The following is a 27,096-nucleotide window of genomic DNA, read 5'->3' as shown; positions in this document are numbered from 1 at the left end:
CCCCAGGTCTGCTCAAGCCAGTAATCCAGAACCTTCCCAGGAAGTTAAGAATAAGCTGTGGGGGTGAAAGTGCAGGCTTCAGTTGAACCCAGTGTTGAATTTGTTCCTGGCCTGGCGTTGGACTGGAGAAGCCCACTTCCTTGGCTAAGAAGCAACATCATTCACTGGAGATGTAAGAGCAAAGGTCTCCCTGAGCCTCCTAACAGACCTTGACCTGAGATCAAAAGACAAGGAAAGTACCCCAATCCTATAACTGAGATATGAGGGAGGGGCAGAGGACGTGGTGACACCAACTAAAAGCTCACAATGGACATCTGTTGAAATGAGACGCTCTCTCAAAATGAAACTAATTCTAGAGACTGGGCAGCAGGCAGCTGCTGCGAGAATCTCTTCATAAACTGAGGGGAGCTGCTGGCTCAATTTAGCATCACAGCAGAGGGGGTTGCTTGCTCCAAAGATGCATGGCTTTCTTCAGAAAACCACAAGGAAGAGGATCTAAGCCGCAAAGTTGACCTGAGCCTGCTTGTGTCGCGTGGCAGCGGTGGTACACACACACAGCCCAGCATCCCTGGCTCTGCAGCGCACACAGCAGGCCAGGCGTGCCTAGAGCCCTGGACCGCGGAAGGATATAAAGCACTGTTTACCTCGAGCCCGGCCGCGCAATCCAGGGGCGAGGCCAGGGCCCCTGGTTGGGGCGCTGCAGGAGTGGCTGCGGCAGCCCTGGCCGCCTGCGGGCGCTGGGGAGCCGTGCGCGCACTGGCAGCAGCGGCGCTGTTGATTGATGGGCTCCAGGCTCAATGACAGGGGCCGGGGCGCGGGTGGGGCGGGGCCGGGGACGAGGGCGGGGGCTCAGTGGAAAAGTGTTGGTGACATTGAATGGGGAGACCTAGCGCGAGCGAGCGAGCGGGGCGCGCGCACACAGACGCGCACACACAGCCGGGCTCGCTCCGAGATCCCCGGCCACGTAAGTAACTATTAATACCGCTTCGCCCAGGGATGCGGGCGTACTGAGCGCCGGGATTGGCCTAGGGCGCCGTGGCCATCCCCTTTAATTTTTAAATACACCGTCTTCTTTTACTTCTTGGTGGCAAGAAAAAAAAAATACTAAAAGAAGACAAGCCGTCGATTTTTTATTTTTCCTCCAGAACAAACCCCGCCGTGCAATTTGGTAGCAAGGCTTCGAGAGGCAAGAGTGGTTTGCAAAATCTTCCAAGGCTCAAGACCCCGTTGTGCAGCGGGAAAGGAACTCCGCGGGTTAGCAGGGTCAGTGGAGCATCTGCTGCCAGCTCTTGCAGGACCCCCTGAAGCTCCAGCCGCTGGTCCCCTAGGTCACCGTCGGCACTTCTTGCCTGTTTCGGAGGAGGATTTGGGACGTGAGCGACGACCCAAGAGCCTTTGCTGACCTCACGGGCTCAGCCTTGGGCTTTGTGGCAATACCTGTGCCTGCCCTACTCTGCACTCCCAGCTCAGCTTTTGAAATCTTTTGTTGGCACTGCTGACTGCCCCAAGTTAAATGCTCCTTTGCTATTTTGCTTTTTTCCTGTTTTTTTTTTTTTTTTTTTGAAAGCTCTTTGCAATTTTTTGGAAAAGCCTCAGACGCCATCTACAGTTAAGACTTAGGTAACTGCCTTCTCTAGCACCCCCTTCCACGCCCCCCACCCTTTCCACCAAAAAAAGGGGGTTGCAGAGCGGATTCTGGCTGCCGCGCGGCGTGAGCCGGTAGACCCGTGCTTATTTCCTTTTTCTTTTTGTTTGGTTTCTAACGCGTGGAGGGCGAGCCGGCGCCGCGCGTTCCCTGAAGACTGCACAAACTCCAAGCAGGGCTGCTCCGCCTGGTCTGCAGATCCTCAGCTGGGGATCACTCAGGAGCCTGGTGCTGCAGCTCCGCACCCTAGAGGCACGCTCACTCGTCCAGATCCACGCTGCAAGCAGAGACCCACCGACTCCAGAGAACGGGTTCTGTACCGCAGTGGCGGCTTTGGGGTAACAAAAGGACTGGAGTTGTCCGCAGAGAGAGCACCCCCGGGAGCGGGGCTCGCAGCCGGGGACCAGCCCTGCGGCGCCCATCGGGGAGTAGTAGCTCCTAACTCTTCCTTCACTGAGCCACAGTCGGGTCCCTTCCCCTCTTGATCCTTTTAAGTCGGTGGCACCGAGGCGCCTGCACCCCGTGCCTCATCCATCTCTCCAGCCAGGTTTTTTAGTTTGTTTGTTTGTTTTGTCGTGTGCGATCCCCACACTCATGAACATACACAGGTCTACCCCTATCACAATAGCGAGATATGGGAGATCGCGGAACAAAACCCAGGATTTCGAAGAGCTGTCGTCTATAAGGTCCGCTGAGCCCAGCCAGAGTTTCAGCCCGAACCTTGGCTCTCCGAGCCCGCCTGAGACTCCGAACTTGTCGCATTGCGTTTCTTGCATCGGGAAATACTTACTGTTGGAGCCTCTGGAGGGAGACCACGTTTTCCGCGCTGTGCATCTGCACAGCGGAGAGGAGCTGGTGTGCAAGGTAACCAGCCACACATTGATTTTGCTTTTTGTCTTTCGCTTAAAATGAATCATCCCGGTCCTTTGCCAGTAGACGGGATAGGGCGGGAGGTCTCAGAGTCCTCAAGTCCAGGGCGGAAGATTCACAGGACCCTTATGCGTGGCCTCCTTGAATGGGTTTATTTGTGTGTCTGTCTGTCCACATTCGACTAGTTGCGAAGTTTTTAGACCGATTCAGACAATGGGGAGGGCTGCCGCGGGGGCGTTTTGGGGAAAGCCTGGGAGGGAGGGCAGCGATTCTGAGCCGGGGCACAGACACGCGTGCCCTAGGAGGCTGCTGTGGCTCTGGTGCTGGGGACCGGTTCCCTTTTCGGGGCATTTCTTTGGGTTGAGCCTCCTCCTCTCCCTGTAAAGACTAGGGAATCCCTGGTTGGTTTTCAGACGTCGCTCACTGGGCTCCCTTTGTAGCCATTGTTCTTAGCAGCCTGCAGGTGTTAAACCTTTGTTCCAAAGGTGCCCTTTAAAGAGACACAAAAAGTGTCCCCTCTGGCTGAGCCCAAGGCTCTAGTGGGGAAAAGGAGTTTTAAAGCCCTTTCTTCTGCCTGGAGCCTGGAAAGGAAGCTTGGGGGGCAGAAATCAACCCCTTGTACACCTTTGGGAGAACAACGAATCCTTTGGGTCTTTTTGTCTAGGTTTTACCCCCATCTTCAGACTACGTATCTATACACCCGCATTGCTGCACCCCCCAACACCACCTTTGCCTGTTCTGAGACTGCCCTTTGGAGCCCCCTGTGCTAATACTAAGAAAGGCACTTCAGTTTCCTTTTTGTCTTTGACCCTGAACAGTGACTGGTTTGTCTCTGCATTGTCTGTGTGTCTTTGTGTGCGCTCACTAAGTAGCAGGCAAGGGGACTGAGGAAGGATAGTAACAAAATAATTTGACTACAGTCCATTTCCTACTGCAGTGGAGAGTAGTACTACCTAGAATGGGAGGGAGCTCAAGAATATATTTCCACTTAAATTTAGGGTTTTCCTTGCTGCTTTATTGTTTATTTATTTACTTATGGGGAAGTGAGATTCTGTGCTGTCTTTGAAATGGGTACCATGCACATCTGTGCTACAAATAATGTATTGCACTTTCCTCATTAATCACTGGCTGCTTTGTGAAATCGCCTTATTTCATGCTAAATTGGAGCGCTTCCTTGCAAAAACCAGGTGTGTGAAGATCTCTAGGCAGTTTTGAGATTATCTATTTACGAATTTAGAGGAAACCAAAGATTCTTTACATGTTGCTCTTTGCATGTACTAAGTGTTGGGGATTTTGCATCTTCTCAAGTTACTGTAATCAAGAGCAACTATGCCCAGCCAACGCATTAAATCCAGTAGGCAACTCAGGGCCTGATTGGAGCCCTGTACACTGCACAATAGGACAGCCATCCTTTGAAATGAATGAATTCCACTGAGCTGTCATTTTTTTATGAAATATGCACCATAATCTGCAGTGAGCATTCCCCCTCCTTTTGCTCAACTTCAGTACAGCATTTTAATATTACACTCCCTGCCCCCAACCCCCCCTCCACCCCCAGCCAGGCTAGAGATGATTTTAAGTAAACAGAGTCTGAGGCCAAATTCTGCAGGGGCATCTTGCTATTCTTTCTTTGTTTAAAACCGTGGTTGTCTCTGGCCTCTGTCCTTTCTCCTTTCAGAGCCTTCAAGACATATTTCACTCTAGGCTGACCTTACAGTGTCATTTGCAAACTTGCTCCCTGGCCCCAAACTGTACTTAATCTGCTGGTTTAGTTATTGCAAAGATTGAATCAGCTCCTCACCAATTACAGTGTGGCTGCAAGTGGATGTAAGTGCAGTGTCATTGTTCTGTTTGACAGAGGTCATCCCTTTACGACTCTGCAGCTTCTGCTCTCCTGCCTTTTTACCCGAGGTGATGTGGTGGGTGACTTCTCCCAGCACAGTTGTGTGCAAGACTCTGCAGGAGAGTTTTATGAGGGTGATGCTATGAAGTGCCCCCAACATACACACTGTGGGCTCTCTAGCTTGCTCCACGACTCTGTGAAACCTCCACATTAAATACATCTCCTTTTGGTGTCTTAGCATGGGGTTCCTGTTTCTTAGCTTCATGTTCATGCAAGAAAAAGTACAAAAGCAGATTAAACAAACAAACAAACAAAAAGGCTGTGTTTTCGTGGAGGACTGTGGAGGGCTCATTGGAGTATTCTGTAGGACACTTTCTGTGGGAGTGGAGAGTGCAGGGGAGAGCTTCCAGGGACATGAGCAAAATTTCCCAGCCTGATTATTGTCTCCACGTGCCTGCTTTAGTTAGCTAAAGTAAGAAGGATCTTTAGGGGGTCTTTAGCTGTTTTCACAAAAATTCTTGTAGCTACTCTGCAAAATGACATAATTACTGTCTTTGCAGAATGGGCAATTTCTTTCTTTCTTTCTTTTTTTCTTTCTTTCTTTCTTTCTTTCTTTCTTTCTTTCTTTCTTTCTTTCTTTCTTCCCTCCTTCCTTCCCTTTTTCAGATATGATGAATGTGGCCTGATCTTAGGGCCTTATCTGATCTGTCACATTATATAACCAAGACTACCAATTAAACATTTAAAAGGAGTTGGCACCCAGGCTTATGGTTTGATTTTTTGCACTTGAGGGTGATGGTTTAAAATGCCAGTCCAAGCCTATAAATGACTGTTATAGCCACTAATAAAAGTTTGGCTCCTTCCTGTTTAGGATAATGTAAGGAATTCCTTTTAGTTTTTCATTTTCTGTCCACCATTTTGCACTCTCCTACAAAGGGTATGGCCACATTGGGAAGCTGCCATAAATTTGTTTGCTACTTTCATTTAATTCTCCATCCATTCAGCTTTTCAGCCCTCCTGTGGGATAGCAGGCCAACAGCAGGCAGGGAAAAAGGTTGCTTTATTTTTATATTTTTAAAGGCAACTGGAAACAGGAAGTGTATTATAAATAATCAGAACTGTAGGCCCTTGAGACAGAGCCCCACAGCCTGCCGCTTCGGAGCAAATCATGCTTGTTACATAATGCAGCCTGTTGACATTAGACACTGTGGGCTGTGTGTGTGTGTGTGTGTGTGTGTGTGTGTGTGTGTGTGTGTGTGTATGTGTGTTCCTTGAAGAAACTGCTGAGCCTTCCTTAGTACTGTGGCCCGCAGTTTGTATGCTAAGGTTGACTCAAACATTGCAGATTCCTAATTGAGTGGGCCTCTGGGGGTCACTGCTCTGAGGTCATCTTTTGACAGTATCAGGGTGTGATTTGTGGTCTCCAGGGAGGCTGAAGCATTCATTCTTAAATTCGAGGGTGTTGTGGCAACAGCTGTGCCACTTTCCTGAGATACCTCATTACTGGCTCATTCACAGCCTTACTGTTGACTTTGCTTCCTCAGCCCCAGTTAGCACCAGCCCCCTTGAGGTGCTTATTGTCCCTGTTTGACTCACAGGTTTTTTTTTAATGCTTAGTTACTTAACTCCTGGATTTTAATAGTGCAGCCTGTGTTCCTGAATGGGCTACAGAAGGCCCAGGAATCCCTCGGAAGGATTCTACGGTAACACATGCATTCCACACTAGGCCTTGTTAGCAAAGAGAAGTGAGACAGAGCTTCCTGGGTGGAATCAGGACCCAGGATCGGTTGTGGTGTCTAGGTCAGCGTGTTTATTCTACAAAGAGGGAGGTGCTGTGTGCACATTCTCCATCCTATTTGGATGAGGTAGCCCAACCAGAGTGATAGCCATCCCCTCCAGGGGTTTTTCTTGCTTCTCTCCCACCACACTCCAAATACTGATGATGCGGGTCTCACTTGGGACCAACTGACAGGAGCTCACTGCTACCACAGGCAATGGCTAGAACGTTTCTGCTAGGCCCACTTTGAAGGGCAAAATCCCCCTCATTCACCCCATACCATCTTCAGATAGCCTCCCTTTACCCACCTTCTCCCCCTGAGCAAGGAAAACTCCATTCCAGCCCTGTGCAGCGGGCTGGGCTGGCTGAGTAGGAAAGGGGTCATCCCAACCCTGTGCACTGAGCTGGGCTGGCTGAGTAAGAAGGGGGTTGAAGTGAATGAAGAGCTCCCCTTTCCATCCCTCAAATCTTTCCATTGTGTTCGTGTCTCTCAGGTCTGTTCAGAAGGTATTAATGGTGCATTTTTTTTTCCTTTTTAAGCCAAAGCGAGGTGGCGTTTCACAGGCTAACTCTGATTCATAGAAAATCATTGCGTAATTGATTCATTGAGTTAGATATCTGTGGAGGGAGCCCAGCCTGGCTCCATAAGGAGAAGCTCCTGTGCTACTCCTACAGCTGTCACTGGGGGCTAGAGTTTAGGCTTGTTTTCTTCGCCTCAGTTTGCACATCTGTAAAATGAGTTCATCACAGATAGAGAACTATGGAGGAAACTCTAGATATTTAATGAATTAATGGTTCATTCTTGAATGTTTTTAAAGAGTAAATAAATGTTTTTCTTTGTCCTGGGGTCACTTTATTTTTTTGTTTTTGTTTTTGTTTTTTGTTTTGTTTCTATAAGCATTTTCTTGTATTCACTTTTTTCTATAAATATGCAACCATAGGGAGGAATAATAAAATTCTGGGCTTAGGTAATAGCTCACGCAATAAAGTGCATGCCATACAAACATAAAGATCTGAGTTTGATCCCCATGATCCATGTTTAAGACGCTATTTGTCATAATGCATGCTTGTGAGATCAGCTCTGGAAAGGCACTCACAGGAGGATCCCAGGGCTCCTCAGTCAGCTAACCTTACAAGTTAGTAGGTTCAAGGCCAGTAAGAGATCCTGTCTCAAAATATAAGGTGGATAGTTTTCTGAGGGGCCATATCTGAGGTTGACCTCTGGTCTATACACACACACAGAGGGGGGGGGGGGAAGGGAGAGAGAGAATAATAATAAAACAACATTTTTCCTTCATTTTTTTCCCTAGACTCCCCCCAACATTGAGTCAAATTTCATTTATCCACCTTATGCTATTTAAGGTATAGAGGTTCAGAGGAGTGTGGGGTCTAAGTTTCATACCCTTTATGCTGTTTCAAAGCACCAGGCCTTGGGAGGCTTCAGCAATCTGCAATGTGGGTCATAGGAGGCAGCTCTAACTAGGGTCTTATCAATTCTGTTCTAGGTGTTTGAGATCAGCTGCTACCAGGAGTCCCTGGCCCCCTGTTTCTGCCTGTCTGCCCACAGCAACATCAACCAAATCACAGAAATCCTCCTAGGGGAGACCAAAGCCTATGTGTTCTTTGAGCGGAGCTATGGAGATATGCATTCCTTTGTCCGCACTTGCAAGAAGCTGAGGGAGGAAGAGGCAGCCCGACTGTTCTACCAGATTGCCTCAGCCGTGGCCCATTGCCATGATGGGGGGCTGGTGCTTCGTGACCTCAAGCTTCGGAAATTCATCTTCAAGGATGAAGAGAGGTGAGTAAGGCTCAGCCCATGCAGATGTGTGTGTATGTGTGTAGGTGTGTGTGTGTGTGTGTGTGTTGGGGTGTGTGTGCTATGATTGGGTGGCTCCAGCTGACTCTGCAGGGAGCTTGCTCTGATGCCTGCTCTCCAGGTGAGGGTTAAGACAAGAAGAACAAAAAGAGAATATCGTGGTGTGCCAATGCCCTTGGCAAACAAGGGGCCATGACCCCTGTCGTGGTGACATGTTCAAAGGCCAGGGCATGGGGTGGTCTGTGACCTGCTGAATGTGTGTGGTTTGTGTGACAAATTCCAAAGGAGGCTGCAAACCAGTGTGGCAGTTTCAATGTCAACCAGGACAGGGTTTTGAAAGCTTTATTCTGTCAGAACACTCACTAACTAGAGGACACTGTTGATAGCCCTTTCAGTCCTCCAATAGCTGTTTCCTATGCATGTAGTGGGTGTGAACCATGGGCATGGTAGTGAGTGTCAGAAACGGATCAACGCCAGCCCTGTAAAACAGCTAGAGGTGAGTCCTGGGTTCTGTGTGATATGGGGTCAGGATTGTCAGTTCTAACCGGCTCTTGAAGAACCAAGAAAGGTTTGAAGGAGAGAGGAGCCTATTGTAGGCAGCATGGGAAGGACTGGCTTGCCAGGTGAGGAGCTAATGGTGTGAATTCGTGTGCCAAGGAGACCTGGCTATCTAAAGAAACATTTCCTCAAGGCACAGGCACCTGGGCTTCATTCATGGATACATCATTAACTCATCAGATTCTATTTAGACAACCTGGCCATAGCCAAGCTTTCTCTTCACCTGTAAAACTTCCTTTTAAGAATGTGCTTTCTTAGAGGGACACAGGCAGTGCATTTAGAGTCATTATCATTCACTTGTTCTTTGTGCCCACAAGAACTCCTTAAGATGCTCCACACACCTGAGTCCATGGAGTCTCGATCTTGGTCATTCTAGACTGGAAAATAGGGCGGGAAAATCTCAAGGCCCTCAACTAGGACCATCTGATGGCAGTCTGGTCCACTTTCTTCATCCATCTCTGTGAATCATACAGACGTTGGGAACAGACCTTTCTGCTTTCTATTTCCTTTGGCATCCAGCTCAGTAGGCTCCAATATTTTCACACTATTGTTTACAGAAATCCATTGTCCCTTCACCCACGTGTCAGATCTAGTGATTTTGGCTCTTTTGTCTTTCTTTCTTTTTCTTTCTTTCTGTTTTTCTTTCTTTCTTCCTTTCTTTCATCTTCTATCTCTATCTATCTATCTATCTATCTATCTATCTATCTATCTATCTATCATCTGTCTATCTATATACCTAATTTTTATTCTCCTCTGTGGTTGAACTATAGGAAATTTACTGTCTGGCAAGCACTTGGGGCTGAGCAAAGGGAAAGGGGCTGTTGTTACTTAAGCCAAATGGAATAATTTCATGGGTGTTTGTAATCCAGCTGTGTGTACAACACGCAGAAATTTCCTGGGCTTCTTGTGCCTATAAAGGTTGGTTCCTTTGCACATTTTCACATATGGGGGTAGGGTAGGTGGGCACTAGCACCTCTGGCAGCGAACATCCTGGCCTTTGATTAAGATGCCTTCATTTTCTTTAAACAATGCAAAGAAGGCTCTCCTAAGAGAAAAATGTGGGTGATTGATGCTTACCTTTTCCCTTCCTCACCATAGATACTCCAGCCCTTGGAACTTAGACATGGGCACATGGTCCTCAGGCTTTTGTCTTTAATAATCTTTATGACTTTGGGCTGCCATCTCTTAACCACATGTTCATCCTCCTTGTGTTTCCACAGCTTTACCATGGTGGCTCTTCATTGTTTTTCAATTTTTTTTTCATACATATCTTTGTTTCTTTGAATGTTCTCATTTGGGAGATAAATATGAATCGGCCATAGATGTTGCTTTTACCATCTGTTCACCTACAAAAGTAAGAGGCAGTGTTTACTATACAGCTGTAGGTCAGCTTGCTTAATTCTTTGTAAAGACGGAAAGGAGAGGATTACCATTTGTGTGTGCTCATGAGTGTGTGCTGCGGCAGAGCAAACCCTCTTGGCGCATCATAGGTAAACACCCCACTGCTGAGCTACATCCCTGCCCAGGTACGTTTTGCAGCCAGTGGCTGTGATAGCAGGAGTGGCGAGGCCTCTGAGTTAACACCAAGAAAATGCAGAAGGCGCATGAGTTTCTCTAGGAAGTCAACTCAGTTGTCAAGGACTTCATTCATCTGCTAGAGCACATGAGCCCTCAAACGCTGTAACCATATCCTGTGGTTCAATGTTACTTTAGAGACCTAGTCAGGCATCAGTGAGTATCAGGGTGGCATATTCCAAGATGACACCCTTGGCAAATAAACATTTGTCAAGTGAGCCAAGGGAGTATAGACATCCCCATGTTGCAGAACACTAGAGCATGGCCCAGAGACAGCCTTTTTCTGATTTCTAACCCTTTCTTCCTTGGTACTGTGGAAACAGCCATGAAACAACTGAGAAGGACTGCACTGGCAGACTCCTCACTTACGTATTCAAACACCAATCTCTTACCCACCCACCCCCTCTCGCTCACTCTTCATTTGAGGCAATTTTACAATATAGCCATGCTACTTTGGAATTCAGGATCATCCTGCTTCAGCCACCCTATTATGTAGGCATGCGTGCCACACCTAACTCGCCCTCCTCTGTTCCTGATCTCAAGAGTAGTAGAAGGGAAAGCTCCTGCCGCAGAACTGACTGAGCGCCACCTGTGCAGAAGAATAGCTGACTTCCCTGAGGGCTTTAGACTGAGGACTACCTTTGACTGAACCCGAGCCACTTTTGAAGATTGTTAGTGCAACTGCCCATGCTTTGCACACTCAATGTCATCTATATGACACCCAAGGTCAGGTGCCAGCTCATGGCCAGTGTACTTGCTGCACTTTGTATTGCTGTCATGGACAGCTCATCTTCATCTGACTTCCTTTGGCTTTAATTTAGGTTCTAGATTCAGGTCCTGATTTCGAATCTCTCTGAATGTTTATAAGCTGCAGCCTCCTTAAGACTGACATAATCCTAGCTTCCCTGGAAGGCGATTAGCATTGAGGTGATGCTGCGACTCGCATGCAGAGCAAGCACTCGGTATGTGACAGCTGTACTCGAAGTCATTGAAAAAAAAAAAAACCAGTGTCTTTATGCATGAGCAGTCTAGAAGGCTCATGGGCTCGTGAATGATGATGTCATTCTCTTTAGCAGCCACAACAGTTCCTTCTAGTGTGAGGTTGATTCCACCCAGAATGGGGGAAGCGGGGTCCTCTGAGGTGTTCACTCTGAAGACCTACCGTCACTGAATCTTATCTTGAAGAAATGAATCCCCGGCCTTCATCGAATTTGCCTGGGGGCACACCCTTTTGCACCTTTCCCCAGATCTGATAGAAGGCAGAACCTTTACCCACGTTGCCACAGGGGATCCCCAGTGTCTCCTGGCCTTCCTTTTCCTGTGGTGTACTGTGGGAGCTGCTTGATTAGCATATCACTAGAGACCTTTATGTGTCAGCTGGACCTCAACTCAAAGGCAGGGCTGAGCTTGGGAAAAGTGAGCCAGAATGCCCCTGCTCTTGCACTCAATAAGAAACCCAGCCTCGACAAAACACCTAACCTGTGTGCCCAGACTGCCTCCACTATAAAATGGACCTAGCAAGGCTTTCCTCCTCGACAGAAGGAAATTAGTATTGACCTTGGCTCTTTGCACGTTTGTTCTCCCCTGCCCTCTTCTATCTTTGCACCAGTAGGCTGCTAAGGAAAATGGTGGGACATTGCTCCAGCAGTGACCTTAGCTCTGTTTTGTCCAGCTGGCTTCTTCTCCTGGGACAAGGCTTCTTGCCATCCCCAGGCTCCACCCCCTAGCCTCAGATCAGTGTTTACATCTCCTAGCACAGAAATGTCCCATGCAAACTCAGACACTTACCTTCTTATGTGCTACCGCTCGGGTCCAGAGATCTTTATCTTTTAAGGTGGTTGCTTTCATTTCATCTGCTGTGTGGGAACCTATCTATCTGCACAGTGCCTGCCCCCACAGGCTAGGCACTGAGACCTCCCATAGGCACTCAGTGGCTGCCGGGGGTGGGGGTTGCGGGTGGGCTTTGTGGAAGAAGTGTAGCTTGCACCTCCTTGTTGGGGAAAGCCTTCCTCCCTTCCCACGGCAGAGGTCAAGGCCATCTCTCTGAGGTGCTGCTGACTGTATCGGCTCTTCCTTTAGATCTTCAAGCTGCTCCCGCCTCCATTGAGGTTTCTATATCTAATAAAGAATTCAGGGCAGGCATCAGAGCCCCAGAGGCCAGGCTCAGCTTTTCTTTCACTAACAGCTATATATAGTCTTGCAACTTATAGGTACTCTATTTTAGGGAAGCACGCTCCCCCTTCTCTCTCTCTCTCTCTCTCTCTCTCTCTCTCTCTCTCTCTCTCTCTCTCTCTCTCAGCTTTGATGAGACAATGCTTCCAAGAAATGCTTGTATTTAGGTAGACCAATTATATATCCTTTTGCCTGTTCTAACCCTTGGGCAACCATTGTACTCCAAACAAGCTCCTTTCCCTACACGCACCTTTGCCTGTGTGACTGCCCATCTACTTTTATTTATGTGCACATGGGTGCATGTGCATGTGTTGAAGACCGACAGCTTATATCTCCTGTAAAGAAAAACCTAAGCCCCAGATTGGCCTTTATTTAGATCATAAAAATAAAGACACCAAGATCTTTTACGTTTTTCAAAGCTTAGGCCTTAGTTGGGCAGACTCCCAAACTGGCTCATCTAAGTTAACCAGACCAACTTGCCTCATCCAGCCATGTGGTCAACTATCCTCCCAGGCCCACAATCACATCTGTCTCCCTCCATGTCTCCTGGCAAAAAGACCTTCCTCTTTTCCTTTTCCCAGAGTTCCTTTCTCCCTACTAGGAAGTCCTGCCTTCCATTTCCTGCCCATATATGGGCTGTCAGCCACTTTTATTATCCAATCAGGGACAATTTGGGAGGCAAAGTTCACACAAAGTCATACTGAATATATGAGAATCTGCCCATAGGACAACAAGGATCCTGGAGTACAAGCAACCAACACTTGAACAGATAGTAGCTCCAGATAAACCCTAATATGCATGTGAATGCGTGTGTGTGTGCGCGTGCGCGTGCGCGTGCGCACATGCGTATGCCTGTGGAGGCCAAAAGTCAACTTTGGATGCTGTTTTTCAGGAGCCAGAAGCCAGGAGCTGTCCATCTTGGTTTTTTTTTTTTTTTTTTTGAGAGAAGGACCTGAGGTTCACCCAGTAGGCTAGGCTGACTCAGCAGTTAACCCAGGGAACTGTCTGACTCCACCTTTCCAGCACTAGAGTTATAAGTACATGCCACACCAAGGTTTTTACATGGAGTTACATAAATCCTCAAGCTTGCCCAGCAAACACTTTGTGGACTGAACTGCCCTTCCTACTGTATTCTCACAGTCTGACCTAAATAGCTCATACTAAGTTGTCCTCTGTAGCTCTGCCCTCACTCCTGCTGGGCTGATGAGCTTCCTGGGGACAGAAGTGGCCTCTCATTGATGATTCCCAGAATATGGTAGGCAATGCTATTTGTTGAATAAATGAGAATCTCCTTTTTTGGGTAAGAACAGCTTAGATTGGATTCTAATGACAGGATGAGAGAGACAGGGATAAATAGAAATCATTTGAATGTAGGTCGTTGCCTAGAATGGAAGCCCAGAAACCTTATGGATCCCCATGGGGACACCTTTTCATCGAGAGCTATTTTCAAAGTTTCACATTGAGCGGGAAATTAACTGATTGCTGCCATCTTGGTTTATTGATTTATGCCTAAGGAAGGCTTCTTTAAGACCTTGTTTTCAGCAGACTGTAATTCCATTTAGGGAGCATTTTGCTCGTCACTGTGCAAGTTGGCCAGTCTTCCCAGGGCTCTTTCCCTGGAAGCAGCCGACCTCCTGTATATGTTGCTAGGATTTACTGATGTTGTGCTCCCCACTAGTTAGACTTAGTCCATCAACTGATGGCAGAATCTGAGGCCCTAGCAAAGTAGGGAGTTGGCACAGTGGTAAGGAAGACTTAATTCTTCCACTTAGTCCTACCATCTCAGCTTCCTCTCTCATTTTTCATATGGCTTGTATTAATGAATTAATTACTGTGTGTGTGTTTGGCACATGTGTTTGGGTATCCATAGAGGCCAGTAGAGGGCATTGGATCCCGTAGAACTAGAGTTACATGTGGCTGTGAACTACCCAAGTGTATGCTAGAAACTGAACTGGGTCCTCTGCAAAAACAGTAAGCCCTCCCCTGACCCCCCTTGCTCTCTGAGAGAGGGTCTTGCTAAGAAGCTTGGCTTGCCTCCAACCTGCAATGATCCTTGTGCTTAGTGCAGAAGCTACAGACATGCACCCCTCCATGACTATATGATGTCTTCTCTGTAATTAGTTACATATGTAAAGCCCCCCCCCCCAGCACTGAGCCTATTACATCGCCTGATTTTAAAGCTATTATTGTCATCTCTGCTTCCAGCCACTGTCTAATGGCATTGAACTTTATAACTCTAAAATCTGGGGATTAATTTATTCAGTCAGTGCCAGATACTTCTAGATGCTGGAAACCATCAGGCCATATGAGGTCAGTAGAGGACCCACATGGACCAGAATTACTTCATCCTAACTACTGTGTTTATTAACTGACTTGTAGCTGGTTACCATACTTATTTATGTTTATTATTTGTGTGTGTGTGCACATGCATGCAAGTGCACACATTTGTATGTGTTTAGGCACATGGATGTGCATTTCCCAGCACTTGTGGAAGTTTCTCTATCAGATGGGAAAGTCTAATCTGTTTGAAGTTTCTCTGGGCTCCAGCTCTTAAGAATTCTTGCCCTAGACAAGCATGCTAGGGTCATAGGAGGAAGAGCTTAGATACTGAAATCCTATGTTCTTACACATATTTATTAAGTACTTACTCTGTCCACTTACAGTGGTAGATGATGGTAAGGCAGGCAACAGTATAAGAAAGCCCATGATGGGAAAAACAGTGGGATAGGTAGATCACTCTTCCAGCAGCAGCAGGAGTAGAGAGGAAAGAGCCACCTATAAGAGGAAGTTGCTGCTGGGGAGGAGGGTTCATCTGGAGAAACAGTAATGAGATTGACAGGTGGCTAGGGCCTTGGATATATCCCCTAACCTTGCCCTTCACTTGAAGCCCAGGATGAGCTACTGATGCGTTTTTCTAGACCACTGGAAAGATTCGAGTCGTGCGAAGTGTATGAGAAGGGCATTCACCAGGGATAGTGAGACTGGAAGCTCTCCCTACTTCAGAAGTACTCCCTACTTCTGAAACATGACCAGACTGAAGCCAAGAGCAGAACCAAACTTTCTGGTCCTGGGGCTTGCTGGCTTTGTGCTAAGCCACCTGTGGGGGATCCCTGGGTTTGGGGTTGTCCTCCAGGTGGAGCATCTTCCTGGCCCAGGGAGTGCATGGACATATGCACCCATGGCAATACTCCCTCTGTCCCATCAAGGCTCAGAGAGGAACTTTCTAGGCAGAGACTGGGCCTGAGCAGTACAGCCGGTCAACAGCACAGGATACAAGCACTGACCCTGGAGAAGCTTTTCTGAGATGTGAATCAATCCATTGATCTGGGGTAGGATAGATCCTTCAGGAGCCACTTCTAAGTACAGGAAGCAAGTGGTGAATGAGGAATCAATGAGGCTTTGTGCTCTAGCTCGGGTTTCCCTGTCTGTTTCCATGGTGACAAGAGTCATGAAGCCCTGCGGGCTGCAAGCTGTGGCTTATGTGGAATCTTCCGAGCAGTAGAATGGCACTCCAGGTGGAACGGCTTCCCCTGTGTGTCCAGTGGCCTTGGTGAGTCATAGGTGTGCCCACAATGCCAATGCCGGAGGCTCCATCACAGTAGCTGTGTTACTCAGTGGCTTTCTCATCCCAGCTATGTCTTGACAGGCCTCTTGCCTTTCTCATCTGCCAGCTTCTCTCCAAGTGTCTTGTGCATCCTGTGTGTATGAACAACCAATCCCCAGGTTGTGCGGTGATACAAGATACTGTAGCTTGGCTTCCCTGGCATTTACCTTCTTTTCGACATCTGTCCTGCACTATGGAGGGTTTTCTTGACTATGTGCCAACTGCTTCCCTGCTTACTTGTGAGCTATTCCAGGCAGGAGAATCGCTGATACTGGCCTTGGAGCAAGAAATGGCTCGCAGTCGAGTGCTGGGGGAAAATTTGTACATACATGACACAAGATTGAGTGAAATATTGTTTAGTGCTGTGTAGCAGCCTACCCATACCTGGTAAGGCTGTAGCGTCTGAGCCATGCTACCTATAGTGCTGGATGGTTCTTTTCCAGTCACCTTCTGTGACTCACTGTAGTGGGTCTTTTTCTTGCATAATCCACCTGATTGCTGAGGGCACACTTTCAGGAACAGAGCAAGGCCAGCCTGGCTGCAGCTGACCTTCCTCTTTGGCTCTTAGTCTGCCTGGACCCTCAAGCTGACAACCTTCTCTGACCTCTTCTGCAGCTCTGAATGATCTCCTGCCACCGGATTTCCTGTCCCTGTCAGGCTCACTTTGCTGAACTCCTGGCTGAGCCCCACCCTGCTCCACCCTGTCCTCACTTCTTCCTGCCAGGAGCTTGGGGTGAGGCTTAAGGGTTCCAAAGCAAAACATGGTTTGCTGTTGGGACTGGATTTTTCCTCCTTCTCTTTCTTTCTTTCTTTCTTTCTTTCTTTCTTTCTTTCTTTCTTTCTTTCTTTCTTTCCTGTCTTGATAGAGCACTATATTAGAGGATAGAAAGATATTTTTTGAATACCAACTCTGTTCTCACTTGCCAGGTAGCCCCAACTCTGCTCTCACTTGCCAGGTAGCCTTGGGCAAGTCTCTTCTGCTTTTGATTCCTTAGCCTTTTTTTGTTTTTTAAGACAGGGCCTCTCTGTGTTAGCCTTGGCTATCCTGGACTGGCTTTGTAGACCAGGCTGGCCTCGAACTCACAGCGATCCACCTGTCTCTGCCTCCCGAGTGCTGGGACTAAAGGTGTGCACCACCACTCCCGGCTTTTCCTTAGCCTTTTTCATCTAGTAAGTATGTGGTTTCATCCACCTCTATCTACATAATGAACTATATATGGCAATTAGTTAACACATGGCATGGGTTTATATGTCAGTAAATCTGGTACTAAATAAATCTGCAACCAAATGAAGCCATGTCTCCATCTACTCAATGCTATGCCTTTGAAAATTTCTTCAGCACCTTTATTCTTTGACCATGGTGCCAAGATATACTTGGAGAGGGCAGGGACATTACAATCTTCCTGACATGCATTCAGGGTCAGCGTCTTTCAGTTGGCTTATATGTGCCTTGGGGTATTTAATTCTCCATGCCTAATCCTTGCCTTTTGTTTTTGTTACTGGACACACAAGAAGGCAGGCTATACAACCCTAGCATCTGGTCGTTCTAGTCTGTGGTGCATGGTTACTGCTGCTTTTCATCCTGTCACATTTTGATTATGAGGGTGTCCTATAGGAGTTGTTACAGCCTCACAGCTGCAGAATAATCCGGAATATAGAAGCTAGGAAAGTGGTAATTGTTTGCTCATGTTTCATGGGATAGAAACAACTGAAAGAGCCTGGGGTTCCATTGCTAGCTAAAGCTGGTAGTTGGAGGGTCTCTGGGACCTGTGCTGGGGATGGGTGAGGAGACCTGGCTTGTGAGGGTGACTCCTGCTGTTTCCCATATGCTGGAAGAGGAATCAAATTCTGCTAGTCCTGGCTTCCTCACCTGGCTATGGGCTGTGGTGATACAGGCTTGGCATTCGGCTGCCCATCACTGAGTACGAAGACTTTCCTTTTGTGAGCCTTGTACTTAGGCTCTGAGAGTAAGAGCTGAGCTAGACACATAATAGGCAAGAGCATCTCTAGCAAGGGATGGACAAGTGCAGAGGTCCCAGTGAAAAGTGTGTGCATAGCCTCTTTGCTAGTCTCACCTACCCAGGCTTGCACACTTGCTCCTCTGCCTGCAGCACTAGGCCTGGGGTTGAAAACAGAAGTCTCAGTTTCATAGTAGGAGCCATATAGTGTGTAGTTGTCACCATGCTATAGGCAGTTCTGCCACATATTTAGTGCCCAGCAAAACAGAGCCTGACATGTCATGGACATATCCCTAGTGCCTAGTTTGGGAGCTCAAGCGGAGTAAATGCTCCTGAACGTCTTTTAAATGCCTGAATGATTAGTGGGCTCTTTGAATCACCAGGCCCACAGATGCTCTTGTTGGTTTTTATGGAAATTGACTCCTTTGCCAGGGAAATTCATCATCCTCCCCCATTCCCCCCCAGACTGTTTAGGGGACTTCAGAAGCTTATTCATTCATGTCTGTTCCTATCTCTGTTGCAAATGTACCTTCCCCATGCTCAGTCCTGAAAAAGAAGCAGCTACAGCTCTGTTTTGTTTTGTTTTTTCATTTTTTAATTAATTTATTCATATTACATCTCAATTGTTAGCCCTTCCCCTGTATCCTCCTATTCCTTCCTCCCTCCTACTTCCCCCCTTCTCCCCTCCCCTATGTCTGTGATTGAGGGAGACCTCCTCCCCCTATATATTACAGCTGTTTTGGAGAGAGGGGAGAGGGTCAGGCTTGGGCCCCACCCCACCCCCCCCCCCCCGCCATAGCTCCTGTGGTTGCACAACAGAACCTCAGGCACTGAGGCTGAAGCCCAAGGCTCCTGTCTACTTCCCTCTGCCCCAGCACACGGAGAACATGCCGGAAGATCAGTGTTTGAAGATAGACTCCAGACCGCTTGCCTCCTCAACCCTTGTTAGGAGCGATGTAAACAAGCCAAGGATGTTCCGGGGAGGAAGAAGGCCAAGGAGTGCCTCTGGGGCTGTGTTTCTCCTCCATCCTGTCCCCAGGCTACTCTTTCACTCTCCTCTGTCCTGCCTTAGATGCTGATGCTATGGAAGGAAGTAAAAACTGGCTATGGCGACCTGGATGGTGCCTCTCTCACTCTATGGTTCTGAGTGTCAGTGGCTGCATCGGCTCTGTAGGAAGAGTGAACAGCCAAGCTCCATATGCCTTGCCAAGTATATGACTGCTTGGCCTCTTGGCCTAGGGCTCTTGGTTCACACGCACACAAAATTATATACACAACATACTAGCTTATGTCATAATGTAGAGAAAACAGGTACATAAACACCCTGCTTGTGTCTGGCCTATAGGTGACATTTGACATTGGTACTTAGTATTTTTAAATATAAACTCAAGCTTAAAGCTGACTGTAGTCTGTGCTTTGTTATCTGGGTTGCCCTGGCTCCTGGGACAGCTCATCTGCTTCAGCACAGGACAGACCCAGGGAGGTCTAGTTGCTCCCCACTGCACCCCCTGCCCTTCCCCACTGCATCTCCAACCTTGCCTAATGTGTAGCTTTAGACGCAAAAGTAATGCTTCTCAACCATCCTAGTGCTGCAGCTATTTAATACAGTTCCTCATGCTGTGGTGACTCCCCCAACCATAAAATTATCTTCATTGCTACTTTTTATAACTGTAATTTTGCTATGGTTGTGAACCATAATGTAAATATTTTTGGAGACAGAAGTTTTTCCAAGGGCTTGTGACCCACAGGTTGACAACTGCTGTTAAAGGGAAGGAGGGTCAAGCGCTGTATAGGTTGGCCAGGAGCTCCCACCCTGACCCCACTGCAGCAGCAGGTGAGGGGGTTTAGTAATCTTATTCTGATCCATTAAGTATCTACATAGTTCCTGAGATCTTGTCTGGAGGGAGAGAGAGGGAGAGAGAGAGAGAGAGAAAGAGAGAGAGGAGCTTCACTTGGGGGAGTGTCAGTGGACAAAGTGATGGCCCTGTCCACAGTCTAAAGCCCTAATTATAGGGGGCCACACATAGGTCTCCATGATAAGGGCTTGGGGTGCTTTGAATGTGGGGGTAGGAGTCAAAGGCACAGAATGTATAGTTGTAATGTGCAAGAGATAAGCAGGGACCAGACCTTAGATTTGAAGGTTTGGCTTAGCATAAATTTTGGCATGGAGATGCTGCCTCCTGACAAGGTGGAGCCAGGGGTCCATCGCTGAAATCCTTTCCACTTCCCCTCCCCCCAACGGATGCCAGCTCTATGAGTCTGTCCTGATTTCTGCATCATTCTGGATAGATAAAGGAACGGGCACTACTGTTCCTTTACCACAGAGTTGAATCCCATAGTTAACATCTGCTTGTCTATGCCATTCATATAAGCCACTTGGTGCCAGTAGAGGGTCGAGACACATAAGCCATAGCAGCAATAGAGTGTAGGTCTTTCCCTGTGTCCAAAGTGACTCTTATGCTTCTACTAGCTCCTGGAGGTAAAGAAGCCAGGGGTCATCCAAAATGACCACTGGGTGACCTATGGGTACTGAACATCAAACCATGTAGACAGACGTGAGCAGCACTGCCAAGGCTGCTAGGTTGTTTTGTGTGAGGTACACAGGTGAGGCCCACTTCATGTCTCTCACTTTAGCTTAAGCAGGGACCCACTCATAGGGAATTCTGCATCAGCACCAGCAGAAGAACATTCTGAGCAGGGGACATTATGGGAGGAGGTCCCCAGAGGGCCTGAGCAAGACATTGCCTTTGAGACAAGGAGAAGAGTGTGGCACACAGACAGACTATGCTTGGAGCTGCACACTGGCTTCCATGTAGATGAGCCAAGACACTCCTAGAGGGGTTTGAAATGAGAATCCTACCTCAACATGAACCCTCTGTCCAAGACATAAACTTTTCTCCCTGAATGGCAACCATTCACACTTGTGTAGGAATTACTTCCGGAGTCACAGTTTAGAGCTACAGTAGCTACTATGTTGCCAAAGAAACTAGAGGAGCAGTCAGTTTGGTGCCCCCCCCCCCACCTGCCTGCAGTCAAGAGCCAGGGAGGAGCTTTGAGGTAGGGTGGGGGAGCTACGGAGAGGAGGCCTTGTGTCTATGACTCAGGTTCCCTGCCTTCCCTCTGGGTTCTTAGGCTCCTCTCCGGGCATTTCAAACATCTGGTGAGGCCGTTGGGTGGGTCACTGCCACCTGTCACCTCCTATTAGGAGAAATAAGCTGGAGGAAGAAAGATTTGTTTTTAATCAGTTCAATTCCAGATTAACACTGCTAGGGCCTTCTTAGCTTTGTAGGCCATTAATTACAAGAGCATTCAAAAACCTTCGAATGGTAGGGTTGTTCCAGAAGATGGCTGAGCACATGGCAGAGGGAAATGCGCTTTGCTGTGTGTTTTGAAAAGTTAGGCCTGGCACAGAGACAGCCTTGAGTGAAGGGAGGCATGAGGATTAGAGTGTCATGAGACTGAGCTAAATGAATGCTCAGAAGTGGTTACAATGGTGGATTTCATTTAGTGTAAAATTTGCCACATTAACATTTTTAAAATATCAAAACCAACTAACCAATGAAATAACAATACACACTGCATTTTTCTCCGGTGTTGCTCTTTAAATGTGAGGAACAGGGAGATTAGGTAACTCATCAGAAGCCAAAAAACTGGTGAGAGATGAAGCCGGCTTGAAGTCCATACTACTACAGACCACACTGTCCAGGAAAGACATCACTGCTTGATTTTTGGAATTCCTAACATGTTCATAGGAGATCCCAGAAGCAACCCATCTCCCAGCAGCTCTCCTTAAGCAGAGGCTGCCAATGAGTTCTCAGGCCATCTTGAAAGACTGAGCCCTGCAGGTACAGGGAGGAAGATAAGGAGGAAGATGGGAGGAAGATGGCCTTGGGCCACCAGCTGTAAATGATGACCAAGGTGGCCACATTGTAGTTTGCCCAAAACCAGCTAATTTGAGCTCTCTGGTTTGTGCTCTCTAGGAGGGTAAAGGCCTGAATGTGTGCACTTGGAGCTGTAGGGGACATGTGATGGGAATCGGTGGGCCTTTTAAGCGTCCCTGAGTCCCAGCTCCAGTCTTTAACTGCCTTAGCTGGACTCTAGGAGTGTGGTGAGAACGGTGCACTCAGATAGCAGTGCTCTGCTCTGCCTGAGAGATGAGGGAAGGGCTATCATCTCAAAAACTGGGAAGCAGTATGGTTGCCAGTCTCCTGAAGCCCAGGCCAGTCTCCAACTTGCTGTGTAGCTGGGGTTGACCGTGAATTCATGATCTTCATTGTCTTTGCCTCCCAAGTGCTGTGGTTTACGGGGGTGTGCCACCATGCCTGGCCACAGTAAGTTTTGCATTAATACGACTGATGTAAGAAGTCATCTTATTTCCAGATTTTTTTTTTTTTTTTTTACTATGTATGTCTTTATTTCATACTCAGTGATGACTCCATGGAGGCTTGTCATGTTAAGGGTGTGAGCTAGATGTGAGAGCCTCAGATTGTCATATGCATATCTCTACCTGTTCTTCAAGAGCTGGTGGATTGGCGGTGGGATAAATAGTTTGGAAAGACTCTTAGGGTCGCACTGTTATTGTCATACCTATCTACCCAGGCACATAAGTCATGTGTCAATCATACACCTGTAATGAGAGACAGGTGCCAGGTCAAGGACCCCAGGATTTTGGAGTGTGACAGGCAGGTCATATGAAAATCTGGAAGTAAACATATGCTTGATATTTGGATCCCAGACTTACATGGAAGAGGTGATGGAGATCATTTGTATGAAAATTGCTCCCACCTCTGCCTATGTTCTAAAGAGAAATAGTGGGTACAGCTAAAGATCCAGAAGAGAAACCAAGGAATTTTTGACCATTCCCAGCTAAAAGGCTTCAAGAAAAATTTCTAAAATGCCCAGCCTCAGTATTCTACCTTATGAATGACACCTAGCTGGTGACATGAACGGATGGATGGATGGATGGTTGAACGAACAACAGCAGACGTGACATAGTGATAGATGGATGTGTCCCCTCATCCTTAGGAACTCCTGTCTTTTTCTCTTTCCTACAGGACTCGTGTCAAGCTGGAGAGCTTGGAAGATGCTTACATTCTCCGGGGTGATGACGACTCCCTTTCTGATAAGCATGGCTGCCCGGCTTACGTCAGCCCAGAGATCTTGAACACCAGCGGCAGTTACTCGGGCAAGGCAGCGGACGTGTGGAGCCTGGGGGTGATGCTGTACACCATGTTGGTCGGGCGTTACCCTTTCCATGACATTGAGCCCAGTTCCCTCTTCAGTAAGATCCGCAGGGGCCAGTTCAACATTCCAGAAACTCTGTCGCCCAAGGCCAAGTGCCTCATCCGAAGCATCCTGCGACGGGAGCCCTCAGAGCGGCTGACCTCGCAGGAAATTCTGGACCATCCTTGGTTTTCTACAGATTTTAGTGTCTCGAATTCGGGATTTGGTGCTAAAGAGGCGTGTGACCAGCTGGTGCCAGACGTCAACATGGAGGAGAATTTGGACCCGTTCTTTAACTGAGCTCAAGGCCCACGGACACTTAGCAGGTACCAGGAGCAAGAGAGGGCCCCAGAAAGGAGTTCTGGGACACAGGTGGCCTGGCTGGGAAGCAAGATGAACACTCGTATTTACACGTTTCTTGGTTCAGAGGAGGAATACATTCTAGGAGCTGACCGAACACAAAGCATTGGGAACAAGACGTGTGGGATGGGGGTTGGGTTCAGTTGAGTTCAGATGGACGAGAGCCCCTCCCCTAAGCTTCTCTTCCCTGGGGTAGTCTGAGAGTCCCCCTTAACAGTAGGGACACTTTCACTACCCCACTTTTCATTTTGTTCAGAAATAGTTGCAGATCTCTATAGAATTCAAACTCTTCTGCCTCAAACACATACCTTGGCATTGCACTGTTAGCATTTAACTTCTTGTTATGATTCAGGGAAGGGACAATTGATCGAAGAGTTTTTTTTGTTTTAAACAGGCCAACCACCTATGTAATAATTAATAGGATTCACCTAAAAAATAATAATAATTCGGTGCACACAGACTGACCTGAAACCTGGGTGCTAAACTAAAAGAAAGCAAAAGTTCCAGTTGTTGTCTCTCATTCACACTTTTTCAACTCATTTCTTCTAAATAAGCGATTTCCTATTCTGGTTAGGAAGTGACGAATTGATTCTTTGCTCCCTGCAGTGGGAAGGGGTGGGAAATCTGTTCTGTAACAGACAGTTCTGTTTTGTATCAGTTGAGTTTTGTAGCAGGAAACCATTAGAACTCAAACTTGCAGATGCATTATCACAGTCCAGGGGAAGAAGAAAGGAAAAGAGAAAAATCCAACTCCTTTGTGGGTTTTGTTCTTTTGAAGGGAGGGGGTTCACACCATGGGCGTTGTTCTCTGCTCTGAATACTGACCGGGGTCCCACAGGGCTGGTGCCCCACCCCCGGAATCAGATCTGTTTTGATGATACTGATCTCAACGTTTTGTTTTTGCTTTATGTGAAACTAGTAAAACGAGACAGGTTGTCCCATGTGTATAAAATACAGGGCAGCTATTTCCTTTTCTTTGCTAAGAATCATCCTTTGGGCTTGGGAAGGCCCTCTGGTTTGAACAGAAAGAGTGAATGGGCAACAAGCTGAACGCCAGGATGATATACATACAAACAGCTCTCTGTCCCAATACGCACCTTTGTATTTTCAAGAACTCTTGTATTTATTAAGGAAAAATGTCACATTGTGATGTATTAAGCCAGTACTTCAATTACGGGTCGACGGGATGACATGTTACATGCTGTAGTTTAACATTTATAATTTTGTTCCCCTGTTTGAGTATTTCTGTCCCTGGAATAACCTTTTATTTGGCTTTTTCTAGATAACCTTATTTGATTTCAAGTGGCAAAATGTTTTCCTTTTGTACTCTGGCTTTTCTATTGCTGTATAATACAGAACTCCTTTAGCATAAATATTTGTGTTCCCAGTACCTCAGTCGTTTGGGTTTTACTGCCTGCATATGTTTTGTGAAATGGTCCTGTTTTTTGGGTAGGTAACACGTGGACTCTAGTGTGTAAATGTTACTTGAATCTGTGCTTCACTCTAGTACGTGGCATGTGTGTGCGGACTCTTGGATGCTTCACGCCTACTCCACTGGAGCCCCTGTCCCCAGGGTGGTGGCTTTTCCATTCATAATCAGGAGACAAAGCTGCCATGGATTTATCCTTGATTCTATTTTGATAATGGAAGATACGCAGAGAGGGTTTTTACATTCGGAAGATGGTGCTGTGGCAAGAAGGACCTTTTATCTTCCCTCCCCCCTGTTTTTTTAAGTACTGGGTAGGAGGAAAGATTGGTAACATGCATGGTGGGGACTAATGGCCTCTGGTGCTTTGTCCTGTATTTGGTTTTATGTTTTTGTCCTAATCTCTTCAATCAATAAAATTGTGCGTATTTAACTAAAAGTCTGGAGTATTGGAAGTTATTTTTTCTGTCAGTGCGTCTGTGGCCACCACATGCCAAGAAAGACATCCACAATATCCCTAGGTATGTACTCTTTCCAGTCAAACCAGGACCCATCAGAGCTAGCTACCTCATGGAATTGGCACACACACTGGCCAGTTATCCACAATTATCCACAACATCGCTCTCAGGAGGGATAGTGCTCCACTTACAGCTGTGTGCTTCCTCAGACCGGCAAGTAAGTGTCTTGTCAAAGATGAAATGACCCATATGTGTTAGATGTGTGACTGCTGTGCTACACATCTGTTCAGTCTCAAACCTTTTGACTGTCTGTGATGTCAGAGCCCAGAGGTACTCATGGAGTGCAACAGTCACCCCAGGATTATCTGGGTTACTCTGCAGCTCAGTACCTTCTCTCACATCATTGTCTGGGGAAAGCCACCCCTTGTACAACTCAATTTGAAATATCCAAAAAAGAATACCCAATTCCCAGCAGCTGATATGTGCCACATTGCCCTTCTCTCTAAGATGCAGGAATTGCCAGGGCTAGATAGGGTTTCCAGGTAATCATCTGTTGACTATCTTGTTCAGAATAGGGCTCGCACCTCACCCACAACATCCCATAAACACCTCTGTATTTTCAGCTCATCCTAGAGACCTAACAAATGGAGTTAAAGAAAAGATGTGAGGAGTTGTGGGGGGAGGCATGCACATGGGATTCCTTGACATACACTTTCTGTGCTGAGACTCTACCTGCTCAGGTCTTCAGAAGGCATTCTGGGATGAGAGACACCTAGAAAAAAAAGGTTAAGATAGAAGGATAAGAGAAACAGCTGCAGCAATATGGAGAGGGAGCTGTGTGAAGTATTAAGACCCTTATTTGAGTTGCCACCATTAATATCACCTGGCTGTACAGCACTCCAGTATCCTCCCAAAGATGTATTCATGATATACAGGAGGACATGGCTAAAGTAGAGACTCTCAAGCCAGGGCGACCAGTTTTTCTAACTTCAGATTCCTCATAATTGGAAGACATCATCACCCTTGTGCCCTCAGCACCTGGCCCAGAGTCTGGCAACCCTGGAAGGATGCAGTCACTAAATACTTACTCATAGACATGTAACTTGTGGCACATAACTTCCCTGCTAGGTTTTCTGCCAGCCCCTGGGCTCTAGGAGTCACGTCATTAGAAGAAATCCTAGAAGCACTTGCAGGCCTGCACATAAGCTGATACAATTTTGCTCTTCTCTCACTGCCTGTGATTAAGCAGAAATGGGCCTTCTGCCCAATGAGTGCCTGTTTGAATTTTTGCCTATATCAACTGTTTGCATATGTGGCTACTGGGGATAATGAGGGCTCTGGCACTCTAGGCCGCTAGATATAATGAGCTTCCATCTCTATAGGAACTTAGACTCAGCGAGACCTCTCTCTCTCTATCTCTCTCTGTCTCTGTCTCTCTCATTCTCTCTCTCTGTCTCTCTGTCTCTCTGTCTCTCTCTCTCTCTCATACACACACACACACACACACACACACACACACACACACACACACACACAAAATCTGAAGAATTGGCCAGTAGAAAGCTTTTATTCTAACACCTTTGGATATAATATCTAATATCTATGGAAATATAATTCACCCCATTGGGACAGGGCAAGAAGGCTGGGATACAGAGAATTGTGGAGGCATGGCTGATGGCAGACCCAGGCTCTGGATCCCAGCTTTCATTTTAGCTGGGACTTGGCAATTCACTTTACTTTTATAAGGACCACAGGTGTACTTTGCTGAATAGACTTGTTTGAAAACCACTTAACAAGCCTAACTCCTTAAC

At 47.2% G+C, this 27,096-nt stretch overlaps 1 protein-coding gene across 3 annotated transcripts; it reads left to right on the top strand.

The window, feature by feature from the left end:
- Window positions 1–845: 845 nt before the first annotated feature.
- Window positions 846–24,184, top strand: Trib2 (tribbles pseudokinase 2). 3 transcript variants are annotated; one of them, XM_051143525.1, is made up of 4 exons: window positions 846–964; window positions 1,146–2,509; window positions 7,641–7,933; window positions 22,873–24,184. In XM_051143525.1, the coding sequence occupies exons 2-4, from the start codon at window positions 2,240–2,242 to the stop codon at window positions 23,339–23,341; spliced, it is 1,032 nt and encodes a 343-aa protein (XP_050999482.1). In that variant the 5' UTR covers window positions 846–964; window positions 1,146–2,239; the 3' UTR covers window positions 23,342–24,184. The 3 variants fall into 3 exon arrangements, with proteins under 3 accessions (XP_050999482.1, XP_050999490.1, XP_050999474.1); XM_051143533.1 differs by lacking the exon at window positions 846–964 and having other exon boundaries at window positions 971–1,620; window positions 1,773–2,509; XM_051143517.1 differs by lacking the exon at window positions 846–964 and having other exon boundaries at window positions 971–2,509.
- Window positions 24,185–27,096: the final 2,912 nt, after the last annotated feature.

This window comes from Acomys russatus, chromosome 1 (genome assembly GCF_903995435.1).
Source record: "Acomys russatus chromosome 1, mAcoRus1.1, whole genome shotgun sequence".
Classification (NCBI taxonomy): Eukaryota; Metazoa; Chordata; class Mammalia; order Rodentia; family Muridae; genus Acomys; species Acomys russatus.
The sequence above is the reverse complement of the archived record's forward strand: the minus strand, read 5'-3'. Positions and strand labels throughout refer to the sequence as shown.

What these genes read in the sequence shown, in the direction of transcription:
- Trib2 (XM_051143525.1), top strand. Translation starts at nt 2,240, where the DNA reads ATGAACATACACAGGTCTACCCCTATCACAATAGCGAGATATGGGAGA. An exon ending in GAGAGGAGCTGGTGTGCAAG is followed by an intron (nt 2,510 to 7,640) that starts GTAACCAGCCAC and finishes ATTCTGTTCTAG; the next exon opens with GTGTTTGAGATCAGCTGCTA. An exon ending in ATCTTCAAGGATGAAGAGAG is followed by an intron (nt 7,934 to 22,872) that starts GTGAGTAAGGCT and finishes TCTTTCCTACAG; the next exon opens with GACTCGTGTCAAGCTGGAGA.